General features: G+C 38.4%; 1 protein-coding gene across 1 annotated transcript in view; it reads left to right on the top strand.

The window, feature by feature from the left end:
• The window catches only part of LOC124795950 (2-amino-3-ketobutyrate coenzyme A ligase, mitochondrial-like), a 130,163-nt gene that overhangs the window by 35,246 nt on the left and 81,000 nt on the right, over positions 1 to 13,917 (top strand). Inside the window, exons 10-11 of the mRNA XM_047260030.1 lie at positions 109 to 210; positions 298 to 505. Of these exons, the coding sequence (XP_047115986.1) occupies positions 109 to 210; positions 298 to 505 (310 nt within the window). The remainder of the gene's footprint in view (positions 1 to 108; positions 211 to 297; positions 506 to 13,917) is intronic.

Consider the following 13,917-nt stretch of genomic DNA (forward strand, 5'->3'; position numbering starts at 1 on the left):
TCCAGTTGTTACTGCTACATGTAGTGCTAATTTTCAGTTCAGTCATTTTTATTTTGCATATGTCCTTTGTATAGTATCATGCACCATTATATTTTATTTCAACTACAGACTCATCCTGATGTTATATGTGCAGCTAAAGCTGCTCTTGATGAATTTGGTGCTGGACTTGCTTCAGTTCGTTTTATATCTGGAACTCATTGTTTACACAAGGTAAGTATTTTGGTCTTCACTTACAGAAAAAATCCTTGATGAAAAGATTATCTGTTATATTAAAGGTACCTGCATATGTTTCCACAGGAACTTGAAGCAAAACTTGCAAAGTTTCATTGTAGGGAATCTGCTTTGCTCTACATAAATTGTTTTAGTGCAAATGCTGGATTTTTTGAAGCCCTTCTTAAGGATAAAGATGCTGTTTTTTATGATGAGTTAAGTCATCCTTCTACTCTTCAAGGAATACGCCTTTGCTGTGCTCAGAAGTGTGCTTTTAAACATAATGATATGGCAGGTATTTGAGACACATGTCTTACTTCATTGCATAAACTTAGTTTCACATCTTGTATTATTTGTAGTATTTGTTATTAGTAGTGAGAGTATTTTCTTCCACATAAGGTTACTGGGGCAATGTTGCATTACAAAGGTCACTGACACTAAAAACATGATAAATATTTGGATCTATTTCTTCCTCAACAAATAACAAGAGAGAATGTATGGATGAAAGGTGGGGAAGTAAACAGCTGTGGTAGCTGAAATGCAAATGATAGTGCTTTTAGAACACAAGAGTAAAAGAACTGACCTCAAGTTAAGAACTGATTAGATAGGAAACTCTTAAAAATTGGTGAATAGCATTTGGAGAGACGATATTGGTAAATAATGCTTTCTGAGCATATTATAGCTGTCATGTCATGTTTCATTTGATCTCATCTCTCAACAGCAGTGAATTGTCTAGTTTTAGCATAAAAGTCCACTATTTTTTTTAGTTTTTTACACAACTTTGTTAGTACAGTCAACCTCAATAGCTGAAAAGATCTCCCAAAGCTCCAGGGAATCAGTAAATTTTATTCCACAGTTTTTCTTCTTATAATGTAAAATCGTTTTTGTGTGTGTTAGTTGCTTGAGTTCTTCAATGAAACTTCTACAGTGAGGTGAAAAAAGTCTTGGGATACCTCCTAATATCATGTTGGACTCCTTTTTCATGCCATAGAGCAGCAACTCAATGTAGCAAGGACTCTATAAGTCACTAAAAGTCCCCTGCAGAAATATTGATGTGTGCTGTCTCTACAGCCATCTATAATTGCAAAAATTTTGACAGTGCAGGATTTTGTGCATGAACCAACTTCTCAGTTATGTCCCATAAACGTTTGCTGGCATTCATGTTGAGTGATCTGGGTGACCAAATCATTCACAAATTATCCAGAATGTTCTTCAAACTAATCATGAACAACTGGGGCCAGGTGACATAGTGCTAGGCTGTTAATGGAAGAGGCCATACCTATGCAATTTGATACAATTGAACTCGCACCAACTTCTCCCTCTGAAATTAGGAAAATAATAAACTTGCTTAAAAGCAAAAACTCACATGGAATTGATGGCATTTCCAGCAAAATACTAAAAGCTTGTTCTCAACAGATAAGTAAGATTCTCAGCCACCTGTGTAATAGCTCTCTGGAACAGGGCATTTTCCCTGATAGACTGAAATATGCTATTGTTATACCTTTGCATAAAAAGGGGGATAGATCTGATGTCAACAATTACCGTCCAATCTCCCTTCTAACAGCTTTATCCAAAATTTTTGAGAAAGTAATGTATTCAAGAGTAGCTTCACATATCTGTAAAAATGAAGTACTAACAAAATGTCAGTTTGGTTTCCAGAAAGGTTTTTCAACAGAAAATGCCATATATACTTTCACCAGTCAAATTTTGAATGATCTGAATAACCGAACACCACCCATTGGGATTTTTTGTGATCTCTCAAAGGCTTTTGATTGTGTAAATCATGAAATTCTGCTAGACAAGCTCAAGTATTGTGGCATGAGTGGGACAGTGCACAAATGGTTTAATTCGTACCTAACTGGAAGAGTGCAGAAAGTTGAAATAAGTAGTTCTCGTAACATGCAAAGATCAGCACATTCCTCAAACTGGGGAACTATCAAGAATTGGGTTCCACAAGGGTCAGTCTTGGGTCCTTTGTTGTTCTTATTATATATTAATGACTTGCCATTCTATATTCATGAAGAGGCAAAGTTAGTTCTCTTCACTGATGATACAAGTATAGTAATCACACCTGAGAAACAAGAATTAACTGATGAAATTGTCAATACTGTCTTTCAGAAAATTACTAAGTGGTTCCTTGTAAACGGACTCTCACTGAATTTTGATAAGACACAGTACATACAGTTCCGTACAGTGAATGGTATGATGCCATTAATAAAAATAGACCTTAATCAGAAGCATATAGCTAAGGTAGAATATTCCAAATTTTTAGGTATGTCCATTGATGAGAGATTAAATTGGAAGAAACACATTGATGATCTGCTGAAACGTTTGAGTTCAGCTACTTATGCAATAAGGGTCATTGCAAATTTTGGTGATAAACATCTTAGTAAATTAGCTTACTATGCCTATTTTCACTCATTGCTTTCATATGGCATCATATTTTGGGGTAATTCATCATTGAGGAATAAAGTATTTATTGCACAAAAGCGTGTAATCAGAATAATAGCTGGAGTCCACCCAAGATCATCCTGCAGACATTTATTTAAGGATCTAGGGATATTCACAGTAGCTTCTCAGTATATATACTCTCTTATGAAATTTGTTATTAACAACCAAACCCAATTCAAAAGTAATAGCAGTGTGCATAACTACAATACTAGGAGAAAGGACGATCTTCACTATTCAAGATTAAATCTAACTTTGGCACAGAAAGGGGTGAATTATACTGGCACTAAAGTCTTTGGTCACTTACCAAATAGTATCAAAAGTCTGACAGATAACCAACAAGTATTTAAGAAGAAATTAAAAGAATTTCTGAATGACAACTCCTTCTACTCCATAGAGGAATTTTTAGATATAAATTAAGAAAAAAAAAAAAAATAAAAATAAAAAAATAAAAAAATAAAGAAAAACACAAAAACACAAAAAAAATAAAGTTGTTATATTAACTTAAGTATGTTGTTAAATTAACCTAATTATGTCATGTATTGGAAAATTCGACTCGTTCCACATCATTACGAAATATCGTATTCATGATCCATGGAACTAGTATTAATCTAATCTAATCTAATCTACCTGAAATTTGATATTCTTGGCACATACTTCCCACTGTGGTTCTCAGAATATTGAATTCCCTAACCATTCCAAAATAGAATGTCCCACACACCTAGCTCCAACTACCATTCAGCATTCAAAGTCTATTAATTCCTGTCATGTGGCCATAATCATGTCAGAAGCTTTTTCACATGAATCACGTGAGTACAAATGACAGCTCCCTCAATTAACTGATCTTTTGTATTTTGTATATGTGATTCTTCCACCATCTTTACATGTGCATATTGCTACCCCATGACTTTTGTCACCTCTTTGCAATCCTTGTAGTGTAGCAGGACTAGAAATTAAAAAGAATCATCAAGCTTTAAACAAAGTTAGTTTTTAATGTCCAGTAATACATTACACCAGCGATGTTGCAGCACCTACTGCAAATATTGCTTGATGACAAGAGAAGAGTTAGTTGCTGTTTGTGAGTAGCTGGAAATTATCATGAGTGCTGTCAACAGCTGCAACATGCTATAAATTAGTCTGCTTGAAGGGCACTCAAGAGACATGTGTGAAAGATACCAAAGGTACCTCAAATTCTATCCTGTCCCTTGGGTACTGTCACCTCTGTAGGAAATAAAGGACTTCTTGCCACTTGCAACTTAACTCTGAGTGATGTGTCAGTGTTAGGTCTAGGAGGGATCCTGCATTGTGGTTGCACAGACTAGAGAGAATGCATGGTGATCTACCCATTCCCATAATCAACATGTTAGAAGTGCTGTCTCCCTTTGAAAATTAAACTGAGTCAATGCAGTACACTTCACTGTGTCTGGGGAGAGTAAGTGCAGAGGGTATGGTTCACATTATCTTGGCATTTCAGACAGACAGTGAATAATATTATCCCTTACCGAAATGGCAGCAAGAGACAAGAAGGACCACCATGTAAACTAAGAGTGTGCTCCTAAAAGCCTCATCCAACCTGTAAGTGATATTCCTCCAGCCACTGAGGGAACAGAATGCAACCAGATGTAGAATGTGGCACATGCTGTAAGAAACAATACATGTCACCTGTGCCCTAGTTTAATATTTAAATCATACAACTGTCTGGCAGAAAATGTTGAGATCAGACTTGCACATGGAATTTCAATGTAGCTCACAGTCAGCATTATCCCCAGAACTGATCAGGCACCACGCTCTGAGTTGAGTGGTAGGTTTTAATTAGATACTTCAAACGTTCTGCAACAAGCAAAACACCGTATGATTGAGAACTATAGTGTCAGTAGTGTGCTACACAGAAGAGGGTGCTATCCACATAGCTGAAAGTGTGTAAAATGCACAAATGTTATTTAAATGAGATGATTTTCCAACAGTCCAGATAATGATAGCCATAGGTGATCTTGAAGTATTAGTGTAGGACTCAAAGAAATGACCTACCAGGAATGAGATGATTATAAAATTTTAGTGATCAACTTCCAAAGCATTCACAACAAAGTTCCAGACTTTAAATTAGTTCTAAAAACAATGAAAACCATATTAAACTAAGTAAAGAAATTGGGCTAAAACCCAAAACTGACAGTAATCAGATTCTTTGGGCAAATATAATGTACACCAAAAGGATATTCTAATGGAAAATCAAGGTATTATATATTTTTTTGCAGTTGACAAGAAACACAAATACATTGAGACATAAACTGAAGTCGTGCATGAAACTGACATAACTCAGTATCAAGGATGGGAACAAACTTAAATCAGGTCGTTCTCAGTATCAAGGTTGGGAACAAACTGTCAACCATGAAATGCACCCTGGGATGAATCCAAAAACTTCATAGAAAACCGCAGCTTGTAATTACATATGTTCTGCATTCATACTGTATTTGTTGGATAAGATTTTTATCATCAAACAGTAGATTGGCATGATTAAGTTTTGTAGGTGGTCAGTGTGGCAAGCCACCCTAGAAAATAATATGTCCATACTCTGCACACCACTGTGAAGTGCATGGCAGAGGGTACTTTCCATTGTACCAGTTATTATGGCTTCTTCCCATTTCATTCACCTAAGGAGCACAGGATAATGACTGCTTAAATGTCTCTCTGTGTGCTGTTACTAACTCAGTCTTATCATCATGATTCCTATAGAAGTGATATGTAGGGGGATCTAATATGTTCCTAGACTTGTCATTTAAGGCTTGTTCTTGAAACTTTGTAAGTAGGCTTTCAAGTGTCTGCCAGTTCTGTTTCTTTCAGCACCTCTGCAACATTCTCCCATGGATCAAACAAACCTGAAACCATTTGTGCTACCCTTCCAGAATGAAATTTCCACTCTGCAGTAGAGTGTGCTGATACAAAACTTTGTGGCAGATTAAAAATGTATGTCAAGCTGAGACTTTGCCTTAAGCAGGCAAGTGCTCTACCATCTTAACCACCCAGGCATGACTCATGATCCATCCTCACAGCTTCACTTCCACCAGTAATTCATCTCCTACTTTCCAAACGTTACTAGAGCTCCCCTGCGAAACTTAAAAGACTAGCACTCTTGGAAGAAAGGATACTGCAGAGACGCGGCTGTGTCTAAGCCGCATCTCCACAATATATGTTCTTGCATGAGTGCTAGTCTTGCAAGTTTCGCAGGAGAGCTTCCGTGAAGTTAGAAAAGTAGGAGATGAAGTACTGGCAGAAGTGAAGCTTTGAGGATGAATCAGAGTCATGCTTGGGTGTCTCAGTCAGTAGAACACTTGTCTGCAAAAGGCAAAGGTCCCAAGTTTGATTCTAGGTCCAGCACACAGTTTTAATCTGTCAAGAAGTTTTGTGCTGCCCTTCTCTACATACGTTCAATATCCCCTGTTAGTCCCCTTTGGTGTGAGGCCCACACACATGAGCAGTACCCTAGGATGTGTTGCACAAGAGTCTTGTAAACAATCCTCTTTGTAGACTGATTGCATTTCCCTAGTCCTGAAGCTTGCCACCTGCTTTACCAATGACTGAGTCTATGTGATCATTCAATGTAGACAAAAGATACCATGAGGGGTGACAAAAGTTCTCAGCCCACCTAATAAAAGTTATCAGTAGTCCAAATGTAGATGGCTATTTTTTAACATAGTCACTTTTAGAACCACACACTTTTACTGCTGATGCTGCAAGTCCATTATGCTCTTCTTGTTGAATCTTTTGCCATTATATCATCAACTGATCAAAAATGGATTCCGGTTAGACGTTTCTTGAACTTAGGGAAGACATGAAAGAAGGGGCCAAATTGGGCGAATAAGTTGGCTGCAGAAGCAATTCAGAGCCACAGGACTCGATGACAGACATCACAATGGCAGCAATTTAGTATTCAGTCATATGCCAGTCCAACATGGTGATCTCCTGGATTGCAGTGACTTTTCCTCCAAACTGGCCATTACTGGTCTTCCACAGCAAGCTGCATCTTGGACAGAGGTATTTCCATGCTTGAATTCCATCATCCACTTTTTCACAGCAAAATAAGGAGGAAAATCCTCCTCTAATGTTCCCAGCATGTCATTATGGATCTCCTGTGCATTCATTCCCTTTTTCAGTAGGTATTGAGTGAGAACATGCTTCCACACATTTCTGAACTTTTAAAGGAGGTTGCCAATTTTTCCATCACTTTGAAATTTTGTCAAGCCCCATCTGAATTATTGTCCAGCTTTTATTGGACAGTATTTCATTCTAGACAACTGCAGCTTCTTTGGAAAGCTTAAGCTTACTATTAAGCCATGAGTGGGCATGACATTTTTCATAACATGATCTGGTGTATGATGTACTTTGTACACTTGTAAAGAACAGCTGTCTTTATGTTACCGAGGTAAACATGTATGAGCAAAATCACATTTTAATCTTAGTTCAATTAAACAATGATTAAATAAACTTACATAATATGAGCTAAAGCACTCTTTAATTAAACAATAATGAAATAAACTTTCATTATATCAATCTGTTGCCACAGACATGTGTTACCACTCAGTAATGACCCACACTAAGCATTAAACAGTGCAGCTGTATCAGATCCAAGCCAACCACTTATTTGATTACTAATTGTCTCATAGACAACTGCCTCATTGTGGGACTGGCTGCTGGCTCATAATCTGGGTCATTTTCTTGCACAGATTATAAATACCTAACTCACTGTTTATTTTATATTACTGCTGCTCACTTGAACTTATGATGGCATAATTTATCATTGTGTTAGCTGACGCAGTAATGAAGGAATTGGTATGAGCTCACAATTGTGAAATATTAATGGAATGGTGAAAAATAATGTTTGTGGTTGTCATACTTTATACATAGGCATACCTGCCCAATGGTTAATATTGTCTTCAAGATCATTAATATACAACATAAACAACAAGGCCCCCAACACACTCCCCAGGGGGACACCCAAAGTTACTTAAAGTGTTGATGACTCTATCCAAGATAACATACTACATCGTCTCTACCAAGAAATCCTCAAACCAGTCACATATTTTTCTTGATATTTCATACGATCATAGTTTACATGTCATAAATCAAGAAATACTGCATCTATCTGACAGCTTTGATCCATGGCTTTCAAGATGTCATAGAGAAAAATGCAAGTGAATCACTTAGAACAGACAGCTCAGAAGCCTACTCATGACAGAAATACATAAGAAGAACTGAGGCTATAACTTTGGAGAATCCATACTCGAGATAACAGAACAGTTCATGATGATGTAAGGGACTCACCATAGTATAAAGTCAATGTAAAGAAACTTCTAAAAACCAGTGATTATTGCACAATAGGTGTAACATAAAGCCTAAGGATATACACAGCATGCAAAAAATTGAAGCACCCCTATGGAGAGAATGAAATGAAATGAAACTCCATGGGTTGTGTGGGTATGTGATGTTATGTAAGTCATTAGAAAACAAGTCAAATTCACAAAGAACTTTCCAGTATGAACTCACTGGCAGTACGATGCAACCCTCATGGCCTGGTTACAAATACTAATCCAGTTGGAAAGGTGTCATAAAGCTGTTGTACCCTCTCCTGAGGCAAGCTCCAAAAACTGCTGTAACTGGTCCTTGATATTCAGGATTCTGGCACTGAGACCAAGTTGACATTCAAGCTGGTTCCATAAATGTTCTATCAGGGGCAAATCTGGGAATCTTACTCAACATCACAAAGACAGTTCATAGAAACATGTGCCAAGTGTGGATGAGCACTGTCCTGTTGAGAAATGCCATCATGATACTGTCACATGAGAGCTAACAAATAAGGATGCAGGATGTTTGTGTCTGTCCCTACCAGCCATTACCTGAAGTAATACCCAATGGATCCCCAAACCAAGGCACCAGGAAAACACTTCTGTGTCTCTCCAAAACATAGGAAAAATGGGACTTTTCCTCAGTTTGCTACCATTCTTTCTGATGACCATTGTTTGGGTAGTGCAAAACAAGTGATCCATCACTTAACACGAAGCTGTGCCACTCATCAGCAGTCCATATTTCCTGGTAATGCCACCATTCCAAATTCAGCCATTAGTGCTGGGGATTTAACAGCAACCTAAACAAAGGACATTATTTTCCTAGTCTGCCTTGTTGGTAGTTCTTAAGAATGGTATGTGATGACACAAAATATTTCAAGGAGTCCATTACTAGTTCTCAGGTGGCAGATTCAGATGTAAATGATTATGATGAGCTTGGTGCAGAATACCCCAATCTTAACCTTGTAGTTGTCAGATGTGTTTGTACTGAACCCTGACTATGAGTATGCCCACCCTCAGGTTCCCTTGCTGTCTAACACTGGGCCTCTGTCTCATCCAGATGTCTCAAAAATCTGGATATTGCTTGGTTCATCCAGTCAGCCAAATGGAGACTCATAATGAAACCACTTTCAAATTGTCAGTTGCTATAATAATAATGCCATGTGACTGTCAGTTGCTGATAACACTGTATCATATGAGTATGCAGTATCTCCAGGTCTTCCACAGTGATCACTCAACATACAACACTGTTCACTTCCCTTACATGCCCTATCAGACCTGGTAACAACATTAAACACAAACAACACTGGTTCACTCTGTTTCCTGTCCTACTTCTCACAGAGAATTGTAACTCTACTTATTTACATACCTGTTAGTGGTGCATATGTGTATAAAGTGGCATTGATCCAACCACTGTTTTGTCAGGCAGTTTAGTCAGAGAACTTCTAAATGAAATGCATTTGGCTTTCAAAACAGGGATATGTGTGGAGCCTTCAATTTCTACTGTGCAAAATTTTTTCCTCTCATAAAATCCAAGGAAATTCTTATTGTATCAGAGGCTATAAATGGCACCAAAGAAAATGTGAAGACACTCCTGGATGACACAATAACTTAAATTGAGAAGTAGCAAGGCAAACATAGAAATGGTGAATTCTGTTTTTAAATGTTCTTTGCAAATGAAAAGAGATGAGTACAGCCCCAGTTTAATTCCTGCATCACTGCAAGGATCAGTGATGTAAAGATTGGCATTAGTGATGTTGAGAAACAGGTGAAATCACTCTAAATGAACAAAGCACTAGTGCCAAATGGAATCATATACATAATTTGTGTCCAAGTTAGCATGTCTTTCAACCACAATATATCATAGATCCCTTGAACAGGAAACTGTGCATGGTAGTTGGAAGAAGGTATATGTCACACACTCATACAATAATGGTAGCAGAAACCGTACACAAAACAACCGGTCCATATCTTCGACATTCATCTGTTGTAGAAATATAGAACATATTCTGCATTCAAACAATGCAGGTATTGAACAGAAGGACTCTGTCCATGCTAAGCAGCAAGGATTATTAAAACATCAATTATATGAAGCCCAATTCTTACTTTTCTTACATGACATCCTTAAAACCATGGAACAAGGAGTAGAATCTAAGCATGAATGGGCACTTACTTGTTGGTGTCCACCATAAAGGAACAGCCTTGTGAAGCAATTCATGGAGAGGATGGGCCAACATGGCCACATTCAGAATGAATTTGTGACATTAGGCAATTTTCCCTAAAAATGTTTGGAGTTCTTTGACTTTAGAAGGGCGAAGCAGAGCTGTGTTAGTGGTGACATGGTGTCAGAAAGGCTGTACACCATCCTGAGAGATTTCAAACCTCAAATGCACGATGGATGAGTGAAAAAAGTTGAACTTGACCAAGTTGCAATTCAACTCTGCAGTATGGAAGATCTGAATGAGGAGCATTAGTTGCATAAATGCTCTTCTGTGGATGCAACTGTCATGACAATGTCATCAAGATAGTTGATGCACAGCAGAACAGACATGACTGACTCTTCCAGAAACTGCTGAAAAATCACATGGACACTGACTACACTGAACGGGTGCTGATATTGATACAACCCAAAGGGCTTGTTAATCACAAGAAGCCTTTTCAAATCACCATCCAACAGAACCTGTAAATAAGCTTCAGATAAATCAATTTTAGAGAAGAACTGGCTTCCCATGAGTTTAGTTAATAACTCATCCTGATGGGACAAAGGGTAGGTTCAATCATAGATTAAGCATTAATGGAAACTTTAAAGTTGTCACAGAGGAGAAACTAACCATTCAGTTTTTTAATAACCATGATGGGTATAGATCACTTACTGGACATGATAGGTTGTATCACTCCCAACAATGTCAGCCTGTCCAATTCTTATTTAACTTGATCATGCAAAGCCACTGGAATATGGTGTGTATGGAAAAAATGTGGCTACGCCATAGGTTTCAAGGTAATGTGGACCATGAAATTGTGGCACAACCTAACACAATCAAGAAAAAGAGACAAATACTCGGAACACAGGACTCTAACTGTTGGTAAGGGACCTGGTTGGAAACAAGGTGCACCACATCTGCAAATAAAAAACCAAAAGCATTGAAAGTATCCAGACTAAACAAATTATTGGTGCCAGAATCGTCCACTACCAGAAAAGTTAAGGGACAAACCACAGACTTATACACAGTGGGAGCTATAAATTGCCCCAAAATTGGGATATGCTGCTTCTTGTAACCTACCAAACATCAAGTAACCAGCGACAATTCCAGAGATTGCAAGTGCATGTTAAGTCTGTGACTTTAGCAATTTCATAGCTACACTTGTAATATGAGCATTTAGTCCATCACTCACACCACATCAAACAGTTTGTTTTATTCATAAGCAATGGAGACACACAATTAACATCCACATCCATATCTACAGGAGACGGCTGGAAATGACACACAGATACGATATACCCCTTTCTCCTACAGTTGTAAATCACCTAGGGCTTAGGGCATATGGCCTGTCTTGTTGCTTGGTGCAGTATGGGAAAGATGGGAGTGCTGAACACTGCCACTGCTGTGGTCGGTGTTGTTTGCTAGACTGCTGTCCAATGTGATTCAGAGACAATGTTTGTATGGCTGCCATGTCATCCTCCCCCTGAGAAGTAATTGATGCACCATAACTAGGTACAGGAGCCATCACACTGATGTCACAATGAGTCTCAGTCTGATTACCTGCAGTATGAGATACCTCGAAATGCTAAGCAATATTCAAAACTTAATGCAAAGATGGAGTCTCACACTGTAGTGCATGTTGATGCACCACCTCAGAAGCCAACTGAATTATGGTGTCACAGGCCATAGAATCAGCATAGGAATCATTATTAAAATCAGTAACAAATGGACATTCATGACTGAGACTGTATAGTTAGGCCATGCAAGCCCAGTAGGACTGGTGGAGCTGTTTATGACAATGCTAGAACTCAACACTTATTGCAATGACATATGTATGCTTATGATGATAAGTGAACAAAGATTTACACATTTCGTCAAATGAGAGTGATGCAGGTTCTTGAAGAGGGACTGACTAGCACAATACCTAGAAAATCCAAGGGGAAATCCAACAAAGGAACAAAGCCTTGCACACATTAGCAGCAGTGGCACCCAAAGTGAGGAAGTGGTGTCAAATCGACTTCTCAGAAGCCTCCCAATCATAGGCTGCATCATTGTAAAGGAGAAAAGGTGGCATGTACACCAACGGTATAGAATCTTGCATAGCCAACGTGGCTGAAAAATATGTGATATCAATAGTAAGAGCCAGATATTGCTTGAGCAGAGATTTAAGCAATGCCTCCATGGACATGAGAACCAATGGAACAACCAAATAGACTGAGCACACGGAAGTGAACACCATACTCGTTGCTTCAGTGTGGGACGGCAGTGGGGTGAGTGGACTGCTGTAGCCTGTTGTGGGATTGTGTACCACTGAGGGCTACGGCAGGGACAGAGCCTCTTTGTTATTTCTAGGTCCCCAGTTCCATACAATACAATACAATACAGTGCTTTATAATGTCTGCCTACCAATGACAACAAAGAATTATAGACGAAATGAGTTGACTGCAATAACTTTTTAAAATGCACGTGAATGCACTGATAAATGAATGTTCATTTTACCATGATTCCGTATTGTACCTTGGGATGACTGTGTTACAATGCCTATCAATATTACTGTTCTCCTTTTTGAATAAACATGGTTCATTGTAGTGAGATTAGTGGTTGATGAAAGATTGTAAAAAAAATTATGACATACAAGTGCAGTACAGGCAGAATTCTAGTCTGCTCCCTTAGCCAGTTTTATTAATGCTGCTCAATAGCTGACTCTCTCACAAATTTTTAGAAGTTGGACCTTGACATTTTGAAAATGCTTGAGTAGTGCTTCATACTAGAGTAGCAGTTGGTTGCACCTGAGTATGTAGGCTACTATAATTGTGCAAAATAGGAGCAAAACTGTTGAGTGTATGCTTTCCTTGTTTGGTAAGATTTATCCATTCTAATTTTGTCTATAGTTCCAGGATTTTATTGTTGAGATATGTAATGGAGCACATGCCTTAAATGTGTATAAGAAATTGACAGTTATTAATACAACATTACATAATAATTCCTGTCATCCTAATGTCTGCAAAGTCCTCTACTGTTAGTAAAAAGTGAAACACTCAGAAGAAGTGGTCTGCAGCATGCCACAATAAGAGGACATGTACAACAGTGGAACTATAATAAATGATTTAAATGGCAGAGATGTGGTGTAGAGGTAGGCCCAACAGTGCCTCTTTTGTGTGGATAGACATGTCATTGTTATAGAATGCTCTGTCAGTGTGGAGTCATCATACAAAGTGGAAACTTGTAACCAAGTGCCACTATGCACTGCCAACATTGCAAGGTGGAATATCAACATTTGAGTGGGTTCAAATGGGGCAGAATAATTGGTCTCCAGAGTGTGGATCTGTCAATGCATGACAATGTGACTCATACAAGTCATGCTGCTTCAACAGTGATGCATATGTGGAACTGGTGAAGAGATGAGGATGGACAGAAGAGCTTCATCCACAGTGTTGGTGCAATGTTTGAGCATTGCAATGAGTGTGGACAAGTCTACATCGATGGTTCAACATTGTCTACTGTAGACGTGCCATTGCATCAGCTTCCATTGATCAGAATCCACCAATGATGCAGACTGCAATGATTTCAGATGAATCCCACTTCAACTTGTTCCATGTTGATGGCCACATACGTGTTTGATGACACTGTGGTGAATGCAATCCAGCAGACTATATTGTAGAGCAGCAAATGCAGTGGTTTGGAGCACCATTGCCTATAACACGGGATCTCAGCTCTGACAT

This window comes from Schistocerca piceifrons, chromosome 4 (assembly GCF_021461385.2).
Source record: "Schistocerca piceifrons isolate TAMUIC-IGC-003096 chromosome 4, iqSchPice1.1, whole genome shotgun sequence".
Classification (NCBI taxonomy): domain Eukaryota; kingdom Metazoa; phylum Arthropoda; class Insecta; order Orthoptera; family Acrididae; genus Schistocerca; species Schistocerca piceifrons.